This window comes from Lagopus leucura, unplaced genomic scaffold (assembly GCF_019238085.1).
Source record: "Lagopus leucura isolate 7727_CA_CO unplaced genomic scaffold, USGS_WTPT01 Super-Scaffold_100036, whole genome shotgun sequence".
NCBI classification, from domain to species: Eukaryota; Metazoa; Chordata; class Aves; order Galliformes; family Phasianidae; genus Lagopus; species Lagopus leucura.
Genome location: NW_024962285.1, coordinates 1,164,285 through 1,189,691, shown reverse-complemented (window position 1 = coordinate 1,189,691; position 25,407 = coordinate 1,164,285). Strand labels below are relative to the sequence as shown.

The 25,407-nt window shown below is 40.4% G+C and overlaps 1 protein-coding gene across 3 annotated transcripts in view; it reads left to right on the top strand.

Annotated features, from left to right (window-relative positions):
* Nucleotides 1-25,407, top strand: part of PALM2AKAP2 (PALM2 and AKAP2 fusion) — a 250,912-nt gene that overhangs the window by 48,334 nt on the left and 177,171 nt on the right. For all 3 annotated transcript variants that reach the window (XM_042882819.1, XM_042882821.1, XM_042882820.1), the window contains one exon: nt 10,350-10,480. In XM_042882819.1, the coding sequence (XP_042738753.1) occupies nt 10,350-10,480 (131 nt within the window). The remainder of the gene's footprint in view (nt 1-10,349; nt 10,481-25,407) is intronic.

Here is a 25,407-nt window from a genome sequence, read left to right as displayed (position 1 = left end):
GTTCACATAGGAAAAATACCTAATAGAAATAATGTATTGCAATTGTTTATTCCAGATTGCCTACAGTGTTCAATTTGCTGATGCCAATTAGTCCTCTGGCAAGATGACTTACTCTACTACACATTAATTCATTTTCCCTTGCTACATACATGGCTGAACTACAGCTACTGCCCCTCTGGTCCTAGGCAGAAGAGTCCAGCAAGCAGTGGAGGTAGCAAATATCCACCTTAAACCTGGATGAGGATTTTAGAAACGCATTTTATGAAGTCTTTAGAGAATTAGGATAATGGTTAGTGGATAATGACATCTGGGCAAAAATATTATTCCAAAATGAATAGTTTACGTGAATTTCTAAGTTATTAAAATGTGTAAACCTGACATGGGAGACAGTCTGGTGTGGTGTAGACTCTAAAGACAGAATTTCCTCATTTGACTGAGTTTCTAGAAATTAGGCACTTTTATAGGCAAGGTGTCCACATGGTGCTCCTGGGCCTTCTGCGTGCTCTGTTGAATGCAGGACGTGTGTTTGTCTAAGTTACAATTAAATGCCTCATTGAACTAGTGGTGGATAATGGAGAAAAAGAGGCACTTTAAAGCCCACTTTTTTGAGGCTGAAAAGGCCATCTTGCTCTAATAAGAGGTGATCTACAAAATCCACCCTTTTCAGAATACTTTCCAAGTCTATAGGAACTGGAAGTGTTAACAGCTTTGTAAATTTAAAAAAAAAAAAGAAAAAAGGGCACCTTATGAAAGTCAGCATCTATCAACATGATGTAGTTGAGCCAGTCGAGTTGAGGAAGCCAGTACTTGGTCTTGGCTGATGACTTTCACTGAAAATTCAACCTGCAAGAACCAACAGCTTTTAAGAATTTGTTCAGTGAGGTAAAAGTGGAGTGGACCAGTTCTGATGAAGCTGCTCACTATTTCAAATAAACACCAAGACAGAACAGGTTCTTCCAAGATCTGTCTGCCTCTATCGTTAGATGAACAGAATTTCAGTAACTGTTTACTGTGGATCTGTTTGGTGGCAGCTGGTAATAAAATAAACAGTACAAAGCCTCCGAATTGAATGAAAAATGATTTCTCTGCTGCAGCTTTACTGTTACAATAAGCCCATTTGCCACAGTTATTTTATTTCTGGAGTGATGTAAGTAAGAGGGACCTATTTCTGTTAACAGCTAGTTCTTAAAATGTGCAGTATGTGAACACTTAATCTATAATGTAATTATACCTTTACATTGATGGAGGAGGAGGTCTTTTTATGTTATAGATACTATGTTAAGATATTGTTTTAGACTGAAACTACCTTATCTAAAAATGAATTTTAATTTATTTCAAAATTCTATTGTTAGACACAATTTATTCTAGTCTAAAAGTAACTGCAGTCAGAGAATATACGTAGATCTTTCCATCCATATATATGTGGATATACAAATTAATACAATGTTGTGGAAAAGGGGAGATAGTTTCTGCAAAAGGGGGAGCTTTGCTACTCCTTTATCATGAGTTCTTCTATGAATTTCAAATAAACCCTTAAACTGAATATTAGCTCAGCCAAGCACAAAAGATAATGTTTGGTGGTGCCATCAACATACTCTGCACTTTACAGGGTCAGTGCAATAGCCTCCAGACCCTGTTCTTATCAGTAGTTGAGCACCCTTTTTGGTATGCAGTGTGCTATAGCAGTCTTGGGCTGACCCTCTTTATTTAACATGCTGGAGCCCACCGCACTTCTGTGAGGCTGGGAGTTTCTGCCAGCTCCATTTTCCAACCATGTTTCTGGAGCATGGAGAAACTGCAAACTAATTCAGAGAGAAATTACCATTTTCAGAGCTTAGGAGATCCTTGTTAAGCCCCTTCTGTGCATCAGCATCTTTGTGATGGCACCGTTCCTCCCCTGGAGACTCGCTTCCCATGAGAATTCAGGTTCAGAAGGGAGACACTCTGAGTCTGTATGTCTCTTTTATCATCCAGAAAAGAAATCCAGATTCATTAGCCAAAAAAGGAAGGGGGAATAGGACTGTGTAGCCTATGGAGCTGGGACACTTGCTATATCTGAACTGCTCACAGGGATTTAAGCTGCAGGATATCCTTGCAGAGAAGTAGCTTTCAGAAAGAAGGGCTTTCAAAAATCTGTGCTTTCTTCTCAAGAAATCAGAAAGCAACATTTTTATCCTCGAATAAAATCTTTTAACCATAATGCAGCAGCTTCTCCAGACAAACTGAACAAGTTGCCAACAATAAAACTGTGAAAGCGTTAATGCTTATGCTCACTTTTCTCTCTTGCTTGCATGTCACAGCCACATAGCTGAATGTATGGTATTTTTGCCAGTATATCCCTCTAAGAACACATTTATTTCGGAAAAATTAATGATTGGTTGAGGTGTACTTCAAAGTGGGGAAGAGTTATTCTGGAATGGCCTCAGATCCAGGTATTCTGGATGCATCCGCATGCAGTCACCACACTAGCACTCGGGTTTTGGCCAGGAGCAGTGTCCTCAGAGCGGGTCATAGCCACGCCAGCAGTTTTCATTTCAGCCATACTGTATCAAAGCAGCTTGAAGATGTTTACATCTTGCTTCGATGCCAGCTTCTCCTAATGGCTGATAGGCACTCAAGAATGAATTCACGTGACCCAAATTCAGCTTTCTAAAACAACCAATATAAGAACTCTTAAGATGAGAGAAAAAAATAAAGGAGCCCTAGAAAACAGCTTTTCTTTTTCTCTTTTGACTGATAGTGTATATTGGAAGGAATGGTAAACTGGGGCCAAGGACAGATTGAACACAGAGAGGTAACTATTCTTTCAGAAGATAACAGTAAAGATGACAGTAGTAGTGTAGTAGTGACGACAAGTGGCAAACACAATTTGTTTTGGGGAAAGAGGATGGCCAGTTTTCAAATTTTCAGTTTGTGAACCATTCCAAAGTAAGTTAATTTGATTTGTCATTTTTTTCCTTTTTTGTTTATTTTATATTTTATATTTTATTTTCTCTCAAAACCATTCTTTGTTTCCTTTGAAAACATTGAATGAGTACTTATAGAGCAAACCAAAACATATCTAAATTTGTGACACTAAAAGATAAAAATGTGATCAAAATCTTTTCATGTTTATGTTTGTAAAAGAGGTTCTTATTCAATTTCCGTGCAACAGCACCATGTCCAGTGTCCTTGGTCTAGCTTAAGACAGCTTGTTAGTCTGGCTGCAAAATTCCCTCAGAAATAAGGAAATTCTCACGGAGTGGTGCAGTGATTTATGTGTGAGAGTACCCTAGAGGTCTCCATGTACCCTCACCAATGGGATCAGGTTGCTCCCATCTCATTGCATTTGGACTCTTGCCCAGGATGAAGATCTCATGACCTCCCTAGGCCATTCATTTCCAGGTTGAGCCACCACCCTGGGACTGCATGTGCCCTCATTTTGATATCACTTCATCAGTATGTGTCTTCACATTGTGCCTAGAGCAACTGTTCAGCTCACTGATGCCTGAGTGAAGTGTGGAATAATTGGGCAGAGCTATCATCCTACCTTGAAGGAGTCTGAAAACTTAAGCAGACTTCTCAAAGACACTGAAAAATAAATCCCAGCTGTCCAGGTTAGGCATCACTGTGATTATTTCACTTGCTAATTCAAGAAGAACTTCTAGGTAGCCCAGAAATATGAAAAATATGTATATGTAGAAAAGAACTGATGTTCAGCCCATGTTTCACCTTACTGTTGTTTTCGTCTCAACATCATCTGAGTCTTTAATGAATGTTAAAAAATTTCCTTGTATCACTCCATGTTCATGATGCTAACCCATGTGTTATTGGGTGATGAGTGATGAGTTATGTGAGCCACAGAGAGACACAAACTTTTCATCTTCTCTCATGCAGACTTGACAACATCTCTTGCTGTGGTGGGTTTCCCTTCAGCTAAGGGAGCTTGGGTTTTATTTCTTCTTCTTCATCTTTGTATGGAAATAACTGTCTACTTGGTTTACAGTTAAATAAAATATGCGACCTGAGCAATTTAAAAGCAAAACACACAAAATATTTACACTGGTGATCTTGCTAATGGATGGGAAGCTTACACTGGGAACATAAAGCAATTGGCTCCTTTTCTTTCCAAGGAGTGCCTAATCTGTACAGCTTCATTTTCTGTTCCTGAGAGTTTTTAAATAGAGTGTGTGATCTCCATGAGGGAGCCGCAGTTGTGGGCACACCCATCCCTCTGACAGCCTGTGAGATGTGTGTTCCCCATGCCATGTTCCCCATGCCACAGCAAGCGTGGTCCCCATACCCTACCATTGGCACTGGCTGAGCTCTAGACCATTCCAGTGAGCACTAGGTAGTTAAGGCATCTTATACATCTCCCACCCACTCCTGCAGCCATATTGCTCTGCTCATAGCTCTCCCACCCACAGTGCTGCTTCAAGAAAGGAAAACATAAAGACTCAGGGGAGCTGAAGGGCTGTCAAATTACTAGCAGCAGCCAACAACTGAAGGCAGATTATCTCCTCAGTGTCTTCCAGCTACAGTGATTCCAGGTAGCACTTATCATAGTCATGGCAATCACACATTTTTGCTCATCCAGCACCATGCTCCAGGCACAACTTCTCTGCAGATTGCTGTGCCTCTCACCAAGGCAGAAGCAGGGGATGAGCTGTGGACAGTACAGTGGCACAACACCTTCTGAATGCACATTAAAGGACTGCTGGAAAATGTCTGTGACTCTTTGTCAGAATATGTGTTTCTCAAAAATATTTGTTGAGACATCAATTCCTCAAAATATTTCAAAGAAATTTTTGGTCAGTAAAATCTTGAACTCTACATAGAATATTCCATCTATTTATGGATAGAATATTTCTTAATGAGCTGGTTAAGCTCCACCAACTAGTTGTTTTGTTGTTGTTGTTGTTGAATTATACCTATCCTAGCTGTGATATTCTGGCTGAGGTCAAGACTATGATCAAGCTGACAAGTTTTTCAGCATGACTTCATTCCCTAGCCTGGACGGTGTTTCCATTATACCACTGTATTATGCAGACATGTTCCTTGGGTCATAACAAGCATCTTAGGTGATGGGAAAGACAACAGAATTTTTAGCAGTTAAGCAAAATGCTTTTTCTGAGATCACCCCAGTGAGCTGGAGACTGCTTCCTGTTCTGATCCAGTCACAACATGTATGGATGCATCCATCTCACAGCAAAGCTGAAAAATATCTCATCTTTATATTGCAAACAGATTCTCCTTTGCTGATACACAATGTATAAAAAGTCTTCATCAGTCTGGACATCAGCCACCAGAAAGTGAAAAAATACAGCATCACTCAGAAACACATTTGAGATGCTTTTGTAAAATTTGGGACATATTTGCCATCACTATCATGCTGCCAGATGGAGGGGAAGGTTTGTTGCATTGTCTTTCACTAGACAATGAGATACACATGGATTTGAAAATATGAGGAACCAGACCCCAGCATCCATATTTTGGTAGAGTAGAAAAACTGAATCCATGCAGGGGAGAAATCACTTCGATCCCAGCACTGTATTGTTAATGCTTAGCAATCTTCAAACATCAAAATCCGAACATTTTTGTCAGCGTTTCAATTTGGCAAAGATTTCAGTAATATCATCTTCAATGTAGCACTACTGATTTCAATACAATTACACCAGGGATCAGTATTGCCCCTGTTCTGCAGCACAGAAAATGCATCAGTATCCTGAATCGTCCAAATCTGACAGTGTTTCTCCAGATTAGGCATATTTACTGTAGAAGGCTGTCTTTGGTTAACTTTTGATATTTACTTCTTTTTGAGATTATCAGCTTCCTTGAAAATTTACTGAGCTGCAATAGGAAGCACTTCAGCAAGCACTTCTCTCAAGGAGAGGCAGTGATTGTTCCTATAGACATTTGTAAATAAGAAAAGTGAAAAGGAAAGAGAAGAAAAAGACCTCAAAATGCAGCAGCACAGCATCAACTATCTTTATGTTATCACAGAATGTCAAATGGAAAACCTGGCAAATGCCTCTGGGCATCAGGTGAATACACTGCAATTGTGTGGGACTAGAAATGTGTTTTTCTTTATGAACAATGTTTATCAAAGGAGGTACAAAATCAGCAAGACTGATGGGTTGAATTGATCACCAGCTGGGGCAATCCACAGATGACTCTTAAGGTCCTTTGGTGGCATATCAGTGAATGGAAGTGAGGATAAAAGGATTTACTTGTTATACTAAATTGTCTCTCAATAGCTTTATGCAATATTAAAGTAAAATGCAACATTGAAAGTAAAGAATTTTTTTTTTCAGTACACCAATTCTTCTGCGTTCATTGAAGGCATTATGCTTTATTTCCTTGACAGTGCTAAATGTAAACAACTTAAAGCCCTTGGGTTTTACTGTCCTGAAGTATGAAACTGGAATTTAGTGCACATAAGGGAGCAGAGCGCTGCATCTGTGGCTGTCACATTCCAACACTTGCAACAGCTTCTTTCTGTTCTCTCCAAAATCTATTCACTTATTTCTGTTCACTCCACAATTTGTTCACGGAATTGTGACCTGTTTACATTTTTTTCTTATAGCACAGTGAGGAAAATTTGCTCTGCTTTTCTCTGCTTTCAAAATAAACACAAAGCTGTTGGGTATCTCTGCCATCTCCCTGTGTGCAGAAAAACCAAATCACCTGAGAGCTGTGGTGACCTAGTGCAGTGCTGTCCCAGTGCCCTTTCCACTTCAGTAGCAGAGAGCCTTTTTAATGGCATGATTTAATTTCTGCTGAAGGATTTAGCCCTGAAGAAATTGTACTCTCTCAGTAAACGAAGGAATAGTTATACCCAACTGTACATAGCATAGCTGATTGCTGTACCAGTGAAATGTTGCTTTCTGATAGTAGAGCATATTCACATTCCATTAGTGGAACAAGCTGTAGAAATGCCTGTATATTTGCAGTGGTATAACTGCCTGCTCTTGCAGTGCTTTGCCCTTTCAGCAATGTCTAACTATACAGCACAACACAGGTGCATAGAGAAGTTCCAAGATGTAGTAGAGAGTTAAGGCATGTATCAGATAATGATGGAAGAGCAGTGCTGAAATACTAGCATGTGACTGCTTTAATTACAGACTGTTAATAAAGTATAACATTGCTAACACAATATTGTTAACTAGGGGTAACTCAGATGGCAAGCTGACTTCAGGCTCTATTCTCACACTAGTGTTCTCTGTTTAGCAGAACTGGGGAACACCTCTTTTTTCTGGGGTAAGTTTTGCAAGAAATTTTGAAGATATGTAATCCAGATTTCATAGCTGTGAAGGACAGATGGCAGTGAAGCATCTTTTCTTTCCAAACACATCTGGTTCTGTCCTGCATCTGGCATGTCAGCTTCAATGCTGACTGCCTCACAGGACTGGTACACAGGAGGTGTGTCAAAGCATCCCGCACAGATGTATCACCACCTCCCTCTTCTGCCTTGTTTGCTCTTGGTCACTTCAGATGTGCCAAAGCCTTCCTTCCAGGTTTCTCATGAAAATGGCCTGGAAAATGTTTGCTTGAAGGAGGTGAGAGATTTTTCCAGTTCAATCTACTGCTTGAGTGTCATGCCAAGGATCTGGCAGAGAAGAATAGATCCCATAGCCAGCAAAGCTGTTGTGCACAGTGCTACGATGTGTGCCTGCATGTTTGCCTGTTGTGTTTGCAGTGGGTGTATAAATACATGTAACCTCATCTTACTGGCAAGTAGATTCTCTGAATTTTAGGAAGTAGTCCTCATAAATGTTTCAATTTCACAGAGTCTTCTTGTCTGGACTGTTCAGCAAAGTATTTAATGATTGCCTTCATTTTCACCTTACAAAGGGGTGCCAAAAACATCAAAGCTACCAGTTTTTCTGGTTTAGATAAAATATGCTGACATTTCACCCAAGAGGATTTTCATGGGATTCTTGTCTCTAAATATGTCTTTATAAAATCCCATTGATGCTTTCCAGTTTCAAATGCATGCTATTAATAGGTCAAAAAAAGAGGCTTCTGGGAGAAAGAAATCATGTGAGTTTGTAGCTCATATGTTTCACATAAACAAAGGCCAAAAGGAAATCTGCAGAAAATATCTTTCTTGGTACACAGTGTTTGTACTGAAGAGACTGGCCTCTCCTGGCTGAACGTCATCATGCAAATTCTGTGAAAGAACACTGAAAAAAGCCTGAATTTCATCTATCCTCCTATAGTAAATGACGAGTGACTGGAAGCTAAATATCTCTTGATCTGTCCAAACAGCACTTTACCAAAGGCCTTTTTAGGACTTCTGGAGCCATATCTGCAAGGGATTTAAAAGAAAGAAGGCTGCCTTCATTTTCAGAGTTTGATCATTAGAATATGGAGCTTTTCTCCAGCAGAGCATTACACGAAGTATCGGATTTGAGGCTAGAGCTGGGTACAACACATGCAGCAAACACATTTCTGCGTCTGCATGCAAAAGATACACGCAGCAAGAAATTTCTGCATGCCACATTCCATTTTAAAGAAAAGACATACAATTTCTAAGGAGAGATCAGCTTTCATACTGTATGGACTCGATGTACTGCAGAAGATACCCCTCTGAGCTGTGCTGTGAAGGCCTCTTAAATGCAAAAGATAAGCACAAGTTTTTAAATGTGTAGCACACAAAAGATGTGAAGTCATGACCTGCAAATCCCTCTTTGGCTATTGTACTCTGATTCTGTGTTTTTCTAGGGGTCCTCTCCAGAGAGAGGACAATTCAGTAGTGCCATAGGGCTGGAGGAGATGATGAACTCCTACCAGTCCACAAGAGACAGTCGGAAGCACTAGTGGGTGATAGTGACAGCAAAAGGACTAATGAAATGCAGAAGCTGTGGCTGAAAGTAAATGTCCTTAATGTCTTATGAACACCTCAAAGACCACAGCAACTATGAGTAGAACAGACTGACCCACTTGTCTTTTGCTTTGCTCTGTGTCTGCTGCCTTATTAAAATGTAACTGCTTGATGTCAAATAGGCCATGCAGAGACAAAAATAGCTTGTGCATAGATGCTACGCCTATATATACACTGAAAAACTAACTAAGCTGAGTCTCTCATGTCAAAAAGCTTTCTATTTTGGGCTGGGTTTGAAGCCTACTTTTGGTGGTGAGTGTATTCTCTTTATACTCAGTTTGCAAAAATCAGATTCTCTTCCAGCTACAAATCCCTCATTGAAAAGACTGACAGTGTACATTCAAGCAGCGTCTAAATTTTGATTTCTTTGAACTGAAGATTTCTTTTTTTTGACTTCTCTGGAGGGGATGGACACTTTCACATGCTTCCTGAGCAAGCATTTCCAACCGCTTTGGAAATTCAGAATCAAGGCACCCCTCTCTGGCTAAGGAAAGGGTTAGTTTGTCAGTTCCCTGGCTGACCAATGTTTCCACCTCTTCATTCCCCTCTTGCCAAGGCCCACAGCCCAGCATGGCTTTGGGCTGTTGATTTTTCTTTCACCAAGTGAGCCCTATGAGGCCATGTCCTGTCAGCATCCCCTGGGATGGATTTGGCCAAGACACGTAGACTGATGAGCTGCTGAAAGGATTGCTTGGCAGCAGTGCAAGTCCACGGCAGATCTTCCTGGGGGTGAGCCACAGCTGGACCACACAGTGGCTAGGAGAGGTTGTTGCCATGTTTTTGTGTAGAAAACCACAGCAAAATTCCCCAGAATTCTTTTCTAGGGTATAAGTTATCATTATTTTCTGTGGCAGGGCTGCATCCTTGTATACCCACTCTTTCTGAAAGACTTGTATTTGTTTATTTTAATCAGTTTTTGGCTGAAAGATAAAGTGTGTGCTTGCTTGAATATATAGATTTACATGTTGTGTGTCTGTATGCATTTAAGCAAATATACAGAGATCTGTCATATAAATAGAAAAAAAAAAAAGTTTGATTCATTTAGTAATAGAGTGATTTTACCTTTCATGAAATGCACTACACTTATAACATACCACTCTTTGTTTGGTTTTTTTTTTGTTTTTTTTTTTTAAGCTCTAAGATGTCTGTGAGTTTAGTCTTTCCAGTGCATGCTTTATCACCTGTGAGAGATCTAAGGTTTTTTTCAATGACTTTTTTTAGTGGATTAAACTCTTGTTTCTATTAGGAACAAAAAATAATTTCAAATTAAGGAATTGATGATAAACACAATATATACTGCAAAAACCAATACTGCTAAATTTGTGTAAGCGTCTAACAGACTCCCCAAAATCCACTGCTCAAAGCAGTTGCCTGTAATTCAATGGAAGTAACCTAAAATTCAGATGCAGATGTAGCTCCTTCTCAGTCTTAAGATAGTTTTTTTCCTATCTGTTGCTAAAGTTTTTGTTTTTCTTCCTGATAGTCAAAAGCTCTTCGTGAAAAATGGCTCCTGCAGGGAATTCCTGCTGGCTCTGCAGAGGAAGAAGAAGCCAGAAGGAAGCAGTCAGAAGAGGATGAGCTGAAGGTGAAAAAGCTGGAAGAAAATATACACAGGTAGAGACTGTTTCCCTTTGTTTTGCATAATAGTCTCTCCTGTTAATAGAAATATCCCTAACTCATGTCTCCATCCCCTTCTCTGGTGGCAATTGACAATATCTGCCTAGGGACGCTGTAAGAGACAGGCAGACAGACAGCCCAAAATGTATTCTCCCAGACTCCCACAATTAGCAAACTAGAGTTATAGCAGTATCTGCGTTGAATGGACTCAGACAGATATTTTTCATGAGGGAGCTAAAAAGAGGGCTAAGTTCCCCCTTCAGATGCAGTTGTATGACTCAGTCAACACTTGTGAGATTCTCCATTGCTTTGCACCTCCTACAGCCAAAGAGTGGTGGCACTCTTTTGCACTCACTTTTCTTTTGTGCAAATGACTTTTCAAAATGCAACAGCAGATGCCATCATCAGATCAAGTATCTACAACTTCCTTAAGCAAGGCTTGGGCTTTAGAATTTCTTCCTTTTATCAGTTCACCATTGCACTCTAAATTAATGTTTGTTCTTTCTAAATGTGTGTGTGTGTGTTTCCCTATTTTACTCCAAACAGTGGGTCGTAAAGCTGTTAAGGAAAATGGTCTTATCCCTCACAAAACTAATTCTAGAATTGCTCCTTCTGACAGTTAGGCAGTGTGAATTTAGAGTTTTTTTCAGCTAGCAGAATACTTGTAGAAAGTTGGTCAGATTTGGTGCTGCAATTCTACAGATCTACCAGCTGAAACATGCAGGTGAGAAAAGAAAGAAGTAAGACCAGCAGTCCAAAGGTTGAAGTATTAGACTAGAATCTGGTCAATTTTGTTTGCTTATGCCAGGTTTCTTGTGAGATTTCTTGGGGAAATTCCTGCAGCTCTAAGGATATAAACAAGCAGATCCATGCTGAGTTTGTAAGACACTGTGGAAGTAATGTATTAGCATGACTGTGAGAATTGACTCATATTACTAGTCTCCCTCTTGTTACTAATATTAATTTATACTGAGCATGTGCATCATTCTTTTATATCTGTAGTAATATAAGGCAAGAGTGTTTTTTTTTTTTTTAAAGTTTCATACACTGCCTGATCCTTTACTCCATAAATTAATGCAGTAGATGGGGAGAATACATAAACTGAAGTTCAAAAGTAAGTAGGATAATACATATTTCATCTAGTGGTGAATGCTTCAAAGTGCTAAGTATTCTGACCCCATCCAACAGAACGCTTCAGCATGAACTTAATTTCACCTATATGAATACCACCACTGAAGGCAATGAAACTTGTGTGCTTATAAGCCTTGCTTCATTAATTGAAAGAATAGGAAATCAAGCAAAACCCTTGTCCATGTGGTTTGTGTTTTTATATTCTTTAACTGCAACAATGAAATGAAATCATCAAATATTTGGAAGTAATGGAGCTCCCTTCAGCCATGGCCACAAATGACAGGTCAGCACGTTACCACTAATTTGTTTGACAGCCTTGCTAGCAAGCTGAAATTTCCCGGCATCTTTCCAAGGGAACTCCAAAGAAAGAAAAATCTATTTTGATTTTGATAACACAGTACTACACCTGAACTTCGGAGGCAGGACAGTAGAAATTCAAGTCATTAATTTAATTCCTGTGTACATCTGTGACAACGTGACCCTTTGAAACACAAACCATCAAGATAAGCTGAGAAAGAAAAGGCCAGCAGGAGATGTAATACGTCAGGTATGTTATCTGGAGGGCTGAGGCAGAATTAACTCATCCTGAAAGCATTTGTTTGCTTCTTGCACAACACATTTAGGGTTTGTCTCTTCTGGAAATGATGCAAAATTTTTGCACTTGCTCTAAGAGCACTGTGAAACTTTTTCATTGACGTTCTCAATGTCCATCTTCTTCTGGTCACCAGCAAACATGCCCTGCTTTAACAGAGGGGAACTTGCAGCCACCCCCTTCCTCTTGAAGAAGTGCAACCCATCCTGATCTCAGAGAGCACAATTTCCCCTTAGAAAGCCTTTCTCACATCTCTGAGTTTGCTAGACAAACATCAATGGCACAGGAGAAATATCTATCTTTATATGATAAACTATAAACACTAGGTCTGCTAAGCTGAGTGAGCTGCAATACTTAGAGTAGAAAACTGAATGTGTTTGAAGACAGAGTAACATTCAGCAGTGAGGACACACACTCATGTAGGACTGAGTTATCTGGAAGTACCAAGTATCTCTACCTTAGGGCAACAGTAGAACTTGCTATGGATTTGTATATGGACTTCAGGGCCTTGAACACAGCAGGGATGATTCAGTTCAGTTCTGCTTTTTCTGGCTCATTTTATGTGACTTACATACTAAAAAAAATAATCTTGTATTGGATATACACATGCTTTTAATGTTTAGTCTTAAGCTAACGTAGCCAGTTCTCCTCTGTTTGGTAGCTGTTTTATTTTAACTGGGGCAGCAAAAATGCATGAATGTACAGACTGCTGTTTGTTTATTAGACTTTCCTGTTATCATGATATGAAAAAGCACATACTTCGGCTTGGAGCCTGCAAGAATATGCACATATGAGTAAACTTACAGAAGTAAGTGTAATGATTTAATGAGTTTCCCCATCTGTGAAAGTGTTTAGAAGAAGAAGGTCTCCATTATTCAGCATTTCTTCATAACACGTGACAGAAAAAAACGCCAGCACCGTATCAAACAGAAATAAACCAGAATAGCCCATAGTGAAGAACTTGATACAAATAGTGAAATTATATCATGCAGTTATGCTGTTGATTACTTGCAAGTGTATACGGAAGTGCAAGATGAAGGTACAAGTTCAAAAGTAAAAGATTAAGATGTAGTCACAGGAAATATCTGTTAGTGGATTCAGGTAATGATCCATTGATAATTACGATTAGCTCTTTACTTTTAGAATTTTGAAGGATATGTACACTAGGAGCAGTATTTGTACCCAACAATTCAACGTGAGAATAGAAGAATAAGCAGCACTGAAACAAGGTTTGCTCTGTACTTCTGGCATTCATGCTTGTCCAACTTGAGTCATCAGAGTAAGTCTTGTGCTGCCTCATGAGAAAATGCTGAATCTCTCCTGCTTTCTTTCTTTTTTTCAACTGGTATGGCTAGTGGACTTTACAGGAAAACTAGATTCCTATTCCTTATATTGGTTGAGTCTTAAATGAAAAGTAAGGGGAAAGGAATTACTGCAGCATCAAGTGCATGAAACCTGGCTGCAAAATAGGTGGTACTGTTATATAAATGGTAGATCAGAGCCAGAAATTTACTTGAAATATCTATTGTTATATACTGTCCTGAGTCACAGAGAAGTTCTGAAACTAATCTAGTTTTCTCTGTTCTCTCAAAGAACCTGGGTCAGCATTAGAGGAAAGTAGACAGTCCTTTGTTTCTTTCCCATTGTTGCACAGTGACAAAGTTATCTTCTGCTTTCTGCAGTTGCATTAGATTTTGAATTAATGCTACCAAAGGAACAACAAGCGAACAAGAACCACTTTCCCTTCCTTTCATCACAGAATCACAAAATCATACAAATAGGGATTTGAAGGGACCTCTGGAGATTCTCCACTCAAATCTCCTGCTAAAGCAGGTTCCCTACAGTATGTCACACAGGAAAATGCCCAGGCATGTCCTGAATATCTCCAAAGAAGGAGGCTCCACAACCTCTCTGGGCAGCCTGTTCCAGTGCTCTGTACCCCCACAATTTTTAAGTTCTTCCACATAGAATCATAGAATCACAGAATTACTCAGGTTGGAACAAACCTTCAAGATCATGAAGCCCAACTGCAACCTAACTATACTACTCTAACAACCCTCCACTAAATCACATCCCTGAGCACCACATCCAAATTTTCAGTCATGGACATAAATTTTCACTCATGGACATTTTTTCAGTCATGGACATAAAACCTGTTTTGGGGGATAGTAGTAACATAGATGCCCAGTGAACTTACACAGACACATTCTCAGTGGTGTGTTGTGGATGAAACAGGCACTGGAATGTATTGCATGCCTCCCATGACTATTTTTACTGCATGACAGTCTGTTATTTTGCAGCAGTGAATGGAAAGTTGGCATTCGACATCTGGGTATTAACAGGCAGAATTCATAGAGCAGAGCAGCCCACCCACAGCCTGCTGTTCCCTCACAGCATTTGAAAGGTTCCCAAAACTATTTTGTTTTACTAGATTACATTATAGTATGTGCTGGCGGCCTGTGTTTACTACAAAAGGTGTGGAGTTTTCATTGCTCTAAAACTTTCGTCTAACACACTAACATGAAATGCTTTGCGAGAGCACGTCTCCTCATTTAAGAGTAGATACCAGTCTGAGGCACCAGGAATGGACCTGTCAAACTGCTGGAGAAAAGAAACTCATAGAGCTAAACCATCAGTAAAGCAGCATATTGCATATGCAGTTCCAGAGTGTTTGAAAACACTCCATGGGTTGGTGGAGTGCTTCATCCAAATGCATGCTGGTAGTAAACCATGGCTGTAGCAGCTCCAGGAGAAGAGTTCTGTACAGTGATCCTTTGTGAAGAAGGAGTCCCCTGTATATCTTCTACATGCCAGTGTAGCAGAGGAAGGTCTGTGCTTTAGTCCATTGGTTACAAGCTCTTTCTTAGGGCAAACATTCTCTTACTGGTTGCTGGTGACTTGCTGGTGTGGGCAAGTGGTGCATCCAAGATGAAACTGCCACCTGCCCAGCAGCTTATATCTCAGAGAGCTGCTGTGCTGCACTTTCCTATACTTATAAAAGATTAGGAAGTATTTAAAGTTCTCATGAGCTGAAGAATGCCCATGGAAGAGACTGTGGGACAAGAAGCCCACACCAGGAGGGTCAGCAGCACAGGAATTGCAGTGATTACAGTCATCTCTCTTGAGTAAAAGTGCAAGGCTCTCTGATATTCTGTTACTCAAGCTGTGCCTGATTTACCAGCTTCTAGACGTAAGTCCAAATCAGGATAGATGCATATCCAAATGGGAGCATATCTTAACAAAACTGGCAGAATTATTCTTTCCTTACTTCAGTATGCTGGAATCTTTCTTGGTAGGTGCTCAAATGTGAGTATTAATTGAGAGGATGAGGAAGAGAAACCTTGATTTGAGAGGCAGGGTTTTTGTTTTTGTTTTTGTTTGTTTTCTTAATGTACATATTGGAATCACAGAATTCTCTGCGTTTGAAGGGTCCTTTAAGGTCATCTAGTTCCAACCCCTACTACAGGCAGGGATGCCCACCACTACACCAGACTGACTCAAAGCCCCATCCAGCCTGGGCTTGAACACCTCAAAGGAGGGAGCATCCACAGCTTCCATGGGCAACCTGTTTTTCTTTGTTTCTAACAGACTAGGAGTATATCACAGAACCGTGGCTTTAGTTCACATCTACACTGAAATTCCTTCTTATTGCAGATTCCAGCACATACAGGCATAGGGTTCAGCTGAGCTTATAATCGCTGCTGCAGCTTTGCCAGTTTATCTCCTCCTGGTATCCATTCCCTCATTTCCTTCAGAGGGCAGGGCTTCTCTCCTGCTTTTTTCCTAAGATAAAAGGGAAGCGTGCCCCACCTGGGAACTGCGGCTGTAATTATGTATCTCTCGAGACTGATACTAATAGACTTTTTGTGGCAGAGAGAAAGACTGTGTGTGTAAGACAAACCTGAGGGCACACCTTCAAAAGAGGGACCTTCAAAAGAGGGATCATCTGATGTCAGAACCAGCTGCTCAGACCTTCCTGAGAGCTGGAGGTGGAAGCCAGAACATGAGGAGGCATAATGTACTTCTTGGAAAGATCTGATTGATCTCCCTGCAGTCAGACTCCAGGGGGATGTGAACAGTTGCAGATTAGTGTGCTGCTGCAGAGAACAGTGTGTCCCCCAGTCCACGATCCACATGAGCATAAATGTTTGCAGCTTCCACATTGACAGCAGCTGGAGCAAAACTTCAGTTGTAGGGAGAACATTGTTTATTCAGTACTTTGGGGTTTAACTAAAATGCCAGATGTAGCTCATTAACTGGCCTTTGGCCTGCCTCTGCACACTGCCTGTATGAACAGTTGCACTGGAGAGCTCCCCAGGAGTGAAATAACAAAAGTGTCTCATCTCCAGGCAGTCTCTTCAAATTCTGTTCTGCTTATGAGGGAAGATCAAGCTTTCTGGATAGGAGCAGCTTTTTTGTCCCAACCTCTTATGTCTGGTTCTCCACCAAGTCTGATTGATATAAGAGTTTGTATGCTGAAGATGCACAGATTCCCATTTCAGTAACTCCTAGGAACCATGGTTTCCAAAACAGCACATCCTTCACTGCCCACAAAGCTTTTGCTTGGTGTTTTTCACATGTGATACATTTCTTAGGAAAATAGAGAATAAAACAAAGCCAGGCTAAAAACTTCAACAACAGGAGGTCTCAGATTTCTGAAGGAACCTATTTGGCAGTAGAATTTGAGAATTCCTTACAATTTGCAGGATGATCTCAGAAGAGAAATTAAGAGTTGCTGGGTGGCAAAGAGTTTGAAGTTTTTACATGTGGTATGGCATATTCAGATGCGACGATTCAAAACAAAACAAAATGAAACAAAAGCACACACACACATACATGCAAAATAGTAACACAGTTTATTGCTTTGGATCTGAAACTCAGCTTATACTTAAAATAGCAGAGTGGCATGCTGAATCTGTAACAGTTATTTAAGTGCTGGTTACCTGAATGTGAATGTAACAATATCACACTAGTAGATAATTTGTAATTATTTAGTGCCTGTGCCTTTCATGAAGCAGACAGAAAGACTGTTCAATGAGCACAGACTCCCACCACTCCAGCTATGTCTGCTTTCCTCAAATATGAACCTCAATAAAGACACCCATGTGTCTAATCTAACAGAAGAAAAGATGTAGAAAAAATTCCAAACATCCATCACTGCATATCAAGGAATTTCCACTTCATATGTTTCTAACACTTTATCCATGTCTGTACGTCATAGATTAGGAAGTCTCTTCATTTATTTACCATATGTATTGCATCACCACACTTCTTCCATGTGCAAAGACATCTAAGATTTTCATGCCTCTGCTAAGTCTAGTAGAACTGACAGGTTCTTTACACAAACAGACTTCTGTAAGTAGTAAACTTACAATAGCATAAAATGTAGAAATTGTTGACTTCATTATATCTGAACTAAATCTTTATCATAGGTCATGTGGGATTGTTTCCCTGACCCACATGGGAAACATATATAAAATAAAACAAAAGAGACTAACTTCTATTTCTTTCCTTGTTAGGATTAGATTTATCTTTTCTGGACTTGGTAACTGGTCAGCTTTCTCGTATTGCAGCTTAGCTCAAGAGCTCCTTCAAGACAGTTAGCTGGAAGTCTTTAACACTCTTAGAGTCTGGAAAATACCAAAATCAAGTTAGTTCTGTATCAGAAAGACATGTTTGCATGAGGGTTACATATGCATGAACAATTGTGAAAAAGATGAGAAAGCTGCAGTGTCCTTCACAAAGAGCAGGCACAGGGTTAGGCAGCAGCCCCCAGCTGATTTTGTGTTGGCACTTCACAGCAACTATTTAGTCTGTGTTCAGCTTAAAATGGAGAACTTCCTTTTGTTTCCTTTTGCACTGCCAAACCTCCTTTTATGTGCTGTGTATGGCAAGGCCAGGACATACAACATACACACACACTCACACAGATGTGCTCACAGGGCTAGGGAAAACATACTATGGCTTTGGCCCTCAGTAACTCCCTTCTCCAAAGACTTGGACTTAATCTGTGTGACAGCAGGGTTTAAATAAGACATCTCCATTTACATCACCACCTCCTTATTCACTCAGTGAGGAAAGACCCTCACTTCACAGCCTGTGTAAGCCCATCTGTTCCCCCAGCACAGCTGCCTCAGATAAGCATCTCAAGTACAATGGGTGGATTTTAAGCCCTAATGCTCCTTCCCACACAGGCATCCTCTACAGAACCACTGTGCACTGCTGTGATGCAAATAGTCATTAATAACTACTTAATAATTTATATATCTGGAGCATCATCAGTTTGCTTAGTCCAGGCCCTGCCCTCTTCTTGTTCCTGGCTCTCAGCACGTAGCACGCAGTTCTGCAGAGTTGGTATGGCCCTGCGTAGGCAGTCAGAGGAGCAAGGTTCAGTGTCTGGAGCCACCCAGTGGGCATCGCAAGTCTTCGCCACTCGTTTTTAAAATCCGCAGTTTGAAAAGCACGTCACCTCCCTGTGGGGTTTCTTAAACCACTGCAGTCTGAGAATTCTAAAGGACAAAGTAATGCAGATCCGGAACTGGTAGTCCACATAAGAGAAAGAATGATTGAATATGCTATCAGGAATAATGATTGATAAGAAAGCAACAGCTATTACCAATTTTATTGAGAAGGTGCAAATAAAGAAAAAGGAAAAGCCACAAGGAGAGTTTTCCAGCAACATTCAGCAGCACACAGTGGTCTGCTGGCATATGTATCACTGCAAAAAAGTGAAAAAAATGCATGCTGGAAAAAACCTTGTAGTCATCCCAGGGCATGCTGAACAAGTGATATGGTCAGATCAAAAATGAAGGACATTCATAGCACCCAGATCAGCACGATGCAAATGCAAAACATGTTCATAGTCATGTACAAATACAGGCTTTGTAGGACGAAGTGATACATGACTCTATACTGTGAGACACAGAGGAATCAGGTCCCTTAATCAGATTGCTGTAAGACCTCAAATGAGAAAACTGATTTGGTGTAACAAATGTGTACAAGAGCAATGAAATAAACAAAATGCTTGAGATAGAGAGGGTGGAGAAAGTGGGATGAATTAAACAGCAAATGGGCATGGATATAAACCATTTCAAAATCAGATTTTCATGGCATCTGCTGTGACCAGTTATTGTTGTCATAGGTGAGAGAGGATTTGACAAGGATGTCAGGTGTACTGCCAAGCAGTAGCGAAAGTAAAAAAATCAGATTTTGAAAAAAAAAAAAAAGAAAAAAAAAAAGCATTAAAAATGTGTTCAAGGTCAGACTAAGCAGACCTTTAACACCAGTTCCTACGTGATTGACACCTTGATTTGCCATTAGAACAATAGCACAGTGAAAATGTTGGTCAGCAGGGCCAAGAAACTGGAGTAGCTTATGACCATAAAATGTCATTAATGTCTACAAAGAAAATTTTGATCAGGACGTAAAGAACAACATACAAAAGCACTGGAGTCAGATTTGGACGATGTCCATGCTTCTCTGTCCTTCAGTGATGAAAACCAGCTGATATGCAAGCAGTCATAGTTACGAGACAGTAGAAGAGAGGTGTACACTCTGAGAAGACTAGCTACCCATGATTAAGAAGAATCTGTGGATGAGGGTTTTGCATATCTGAGGTGGCATTAACAGTGAAGCTGCTAGGGTCTGAAGAGCCACCTGCTCTACCTTCTGTTCAGCTGTCAGTCTGCATCATGACAGACTCACCTCAATATGGATAAGGAGTTCACAGCCAGACTGGATAGGATTTTGAGCAAGTTGGTCAAGTGGGAGGCATCCCTGCCTATAGCAGACATGTTGGAACTAGGTGATCTTAAAGGTCTCTTCCAATCCAAACCATTCTATGACTGTGATTCTATGGTTTAGGAATCCTAAAAATACTGATGAGGACAATCATAAAAACCTGCTGAAGAAAAAATACACTGAAAAAAGATAAAGCTAAATCTGAGTAAGTGGATCAGTGTTGAGACATAAATTTCAAAGGGCTGTAAAACTATAGTGTAGATTGTGACTGATCTAGAATAATACCATTTTCCCTTTATACCAGGCACAGGAAAATACATCCAGTCCTTTGTATGAAAGATTAAGTTATGCCTAGTCTGTCCTAAAAGATTTTTACTAATATGAGCAAGGCTTCCCTTTGTGGATTCATTTTTCACCAGCATTTTTATCAGACAGTTAAAAAGGATGAGCTCTACAGGCAGAGATTATCATAGCCCTGTGTAACAACCTCTGTACTGGAAAATATATTGAAATAAAAGGAGTTTTAAAATAATCTACCCTTTAGGCAACAAAGAATGTCAGCAGGATAATCTGAAGTTAGTAACTAGAAAGAGATGCAGGGACTAGGTCTCTGCATCCTCCACTTCTACAAATCAGTATAAGTGTTGCTGAATGTCACTTGGAATGGCTTTGAGGGGAGAAATCAGCCATGACAGATTATCCCTGGATTAACTTTCCCCTCTGCCACTGATTCATTGCATGACCTTTGAGCAAGGTGCACCAGTGCTCCTTCTATGTCTCCTGTTCCAGTGTTGCATTTGTGTAATTATATTCCCCACACATTTAGCTAAGTTTGAGCTGAACCCTTTCATACAGGAATTGCTCCTTACTATATTCAGGGGACCTCACCAGAGCTACTTGGATATCATGAATGAATTTTCATTCCTCAGAATTCTTCAGGCTTTCCTCGTTTGATGGTGACGGACAAGAAATAGGTGTTTTCTAATACAAGCAGACTGTGCTGCTGGAGAAAGCACAAGTAAACAGCCTTTAGCTGAAAAAAAAAAAAAAAACCAACAAAGATTCATATTGTGGCTGGACCTGTGCACATAACTAAGTCTGTAAATCTGGCTCTTTTTGGTCACTCTATTAAGTATCAAAGAAGCATGATCTGAAAGCAAAAAAAAAGCAATGTAGTATTTGGGTGTTGAGTAGAAATTATTACATAAAAATCCTGCATTAACTCTCTAATATAGAAAGGACACAGACTTGTGTGATTAAAGTACTCAGCAATACCTACTGGGTGCAGGCTCTAGAGCCAATGAAGTTCTATATGCTCCAACTGGCTCTGAACCTACATGCTGATGGCACAGCAACTGAAGAAGGGTGGAACTCAGACTGGGGCAGCTTTGTCAATACTTCAGTAGTTGGATGTGCCCTCTCGTGGCTGCTCTTGGCCTCCAAGATAACTCAGGTGTCTTACTACTATGTTGCATGTTGCTAAAACTAGTGCAGATCCTCATGCATCAGCACAATTGCATCAATACCAGAGGGCAGGCTTCAGTCCCAATAGTTACTGCATAACTGATGGGGAACAGGCACAAGCTACAGTATGGTCTGAGCTATTATTTGACATCCTATATACAACCATCTAGCTAGCTGGATCGTGTGTTGTTGCAGCTTCATTCATCAGGACTCAAACAATGCAGGAGTTTAGGTGAGTGGAACACATCCATCTGTGCTGAGATCACCCTGCTCCTGGTGCTAAAATCATCAGTGAGGTGCCTCTACCCTGTAGAGTGACACAACTGCATAATCAAATGGGTTGCTTCTGCTGATAATTCCTAGGGGTGTTTTATTTTTTTAATTCAGCTGTCAACACACAGTTCCCAAATGATCAGTTCATCTCTTTAATGTGCAGGCATTTTTCTTATCCTCGTCCACTAGTAACTAGGCTTGTTTTGTTTACATCTGAAAGAGCTTCTTTGGGTCATTTGTGTGAAGGAGAAAAAAACTGCAGCATGCTAAATCTGCAGTACATTTGGATAGCAACACAGAAAATGGCAATGGCTTTTCATGGTTTTCAGTGTTAACAAATGAAACATTGATTTTTACGACTTTCCTTGCTCTGCTCTCAGTCTCTTTATGCAGTGATCCAAGAATGCCATATCGCAGTGGAAATAACAGACCCAGTATAGATGAGTTCATTACTCCACTGGGTGCTGTGCACAGTAGGAATTGTTCTTTGCAGCAAAGACATTGTAATGTAAACCAGTGAGGCAAGCCATCACTAGAAAAAGAAAGTGGGAACCAAATGTATAGGTCTTCTAAGCTCCTACCTTGCATATAGGAAGTCAAATCTGTCACAAAGCAGTGGAATCAAATCTTAGCATTCTCTGCTACAGGAAAAAAGTGTGTGTTCTCTGAGAACAGATAACAGAGAGTCAAAGCAACACAAGCATCAACTGTCATCTTCTATGGTAGCACAGAAAATACTGGTGGAGTTACAGATGGGTTATTTAAAAGGCTAGCTTTACATCCAGTTTGACTTTTGTGTGTATTATTTTAAAATGATTTTTTAAAAAATGCATATAAAAGTTCCTTTCATGAGTCACATGTTAGCCTCTTTCCCCCTACTCAATTTCATGTGTACTTACTAATTAGGACAGTGAGTTTTATAGAAGTCATCCTCACAAGAACACAAATTGTATTCAGGAAATGGACTGGCAGACAGTGAGATGGTTTCCTTTAGATCCATCAATAAAGGGACTGTGACAATAACTCAGAATGGGCTGGTTAAGATTTTCTGTTGAAGCAAAGCCTTATAGTTCAAAAAGAATATGGGGGAAAAGTACCAAATGTTACTAAGTCACAAGCAAATCCTAAGGGTTTTCTGAGTTGTCTGATGATCTCTGAGCTTTGTGAATTGGCACACCTGAAACAGGCTCAGTAAGGCAGAAGGCTCCTAGATTTAGAGACATGTTTCAGGCAGCAGCTGCTGCACAGTGGCAGTGTGTCACCAGCAGAGTTGGGCTTGTAAGCCTCTACTTGCTGGCAGCATTCAGGTAGAGGACCTAGGTCACCTGCAAATGCCAGTCCAGATGGGTTATATGGGGCCAGCCGCTGACGTGGTCCTGTGAGAAAATCAATACCATTGCTCACAGGTTACATGCAGGAGTTCAAGATACCACTACTGACTTGGGGAAGATGGCATAATTACACTGAAATTTCAGCTTTGCTGCTACAAGATTTTCACTTAAAAATGGAAGGGAAGGGAAGGGAAGGGAAGGGAAGGGAAGGGAAGGGAAGGGGGAGGGGGAAGAACAGAGGAGAGTAAGAGGGAGAAGGAAGAGAAGGAGAGGAAGAGAGAGTAGGAGAGGAGGAGAAAGCATCAAAATAGCATTATAACTTTGGGAAAGGTTATAGTAAGTGAAAACAGTGGACCAGCCTTTCCACACATGCCATGTGGAAAGCTGTTCTTGTCCCAAGGCAACAGGAACTCTCATGATTTTGAGCCTTTATCCTATTGCTATCACTGTGAGAAGAGAGCTGTGGTGTACACAAGTTGGGTATTGTGAGATAGCTGCAAGGTGTCACCATGCCAAGAGCATTGTTATTCTCAGCTCTGTTTTCTTCATGTGTGATGAATACACTTTCACTTAATCATAGAATCATAGAATGTCTTGGGTTGGAAGGTTCTAACCCCACAGGCAGAGCCTGTGACCACTACTTAAATATTTTATATTTAAGTACCACTACTGAAAATATTTTATATTTCTTCCAGAAGTGAGTGTCCACCAAGGTAGACTTAGCTTGTTACAGGAGGTGTATCATCACTGAAATGCTAGTTTTAAGGCTGTGGGTAATATTAAGTAGTCTTACAGGCAGGCAACAATGGTCAGTGCTCTCTTGTATCATGTTTCAGGCAAGCAATTTCAGAAGCAATGACCTTACAGACAAGTGGGCCGTGTAATTCTCTGCTCTTTGCTATGTACACCACAAAAAAGACAGAGCATTGATCATACTGAAGCTGTACTGCATGTCACAGAAAAATCACCCTGTTTTCCTGTTGAGGCTATCAGGGAAGGTCATGGCGGTGTAGCATCAAAAGTCAGATAGTGCCTGCTTGATCTAGACAACAATCTCTGGAAGTGATTATAAATTTTCTGAATGGTTAGAATTTAAACAGGTTCTCATAGTAGGAAGTCTGCCTCACATCAGGGTGTCAAGTTTGGTTTTATTTAATGAGTTATTTTTTTCTTAATCCTGGTAGTATATCATTTCTACACAGAGAACATCAGTATCGAGTGTGGTATGGTCAAAATGGTACCATCAAAGATAGTGCAAACCTGAGCTGCAATGCAGAGTGTTGCTGTGAGACCATTAGTTTGTTAAATGCTTTTATTTGATGTTCACAGAGTGTGAACAGAAAACAGCATCACACCCCTACAAACTAGACCAGTGCCCACTACATGAAAGCTGCCTGAAATTCCCCACACACTAAGTCATTCCTCATTACTAAGTCATTTTCTGAGCAGAAGAGGCTCACTTGAAAGAAAACCTGAAACTCAAAAATCATGATTTATGAAAGAAAGAATATCAGACTAGAACTCCAACTGAGAAATGTCCTTCCTTTTATCCACTCATCACCTTTTCCCTCTCTTGGGGCCAGGAATGTAACAGCTGACAAATGCTTTGGTCTGCGTAATCAGAAAGAAACATACCACTGAGCCACTTCCTGACATCATGGTTCATGGTGCCTGTGTCCACCAGAGACCACAGAATGAAGCTGATCTCTTGTCTGCAGCACACTTTTTTTTTTAAGCCTTCTGTTCCATGGCTTTTGGGGGTAGTCTGTCCACTATTTAAAAAAATCGAAGAAGAAAGGAGAACAGAATATCTCCTTTGCCAACAGAGGACAAGAGTGTGCAGGGTGATTCTTGGCTAGAGAAAACACCTGCTTAAATATGCCATGAGACAACTGAAGACTTGTAACAGAAAGTATGGCTCTTACAGATACCTCCTAGTTGTGGACCCTTGTGCTTGGCCAGTCCCTAAAATGCACCACTGGATCTCCTCTGGCCCCTAAAGTTACTTTATGTGGCAATGGGGGCTGCTGGCTTTTCCCAGCACAGCCCTGAGCTCGCTTGCCTAAGTGAAGCCCATTTGGACTTGCAAGAAAGATAATGCAGTCCTTTTTTTTGGAAGGCTACCAGATAAATGGTAACCTGAAACAGTAATGGATGTGAAACAAAAAGCCTGAAGCAAAATACTGTTTCTGATTTTACTTATTTCTGCTACTTATTTTGTCATCTGCAGAGTCTGTAGGGGGTGACTACAAAATTACCTATCCTGAAGATATCTTATCTCATTATAAACTGTGGTATTTAATCATTTCACAGCTTCATTAAATGCCTTGTCCTAACATTTATTGCATCAGCACAGACCAAAGGACCATACTAGCATCTTCAGTAAGAAGAGG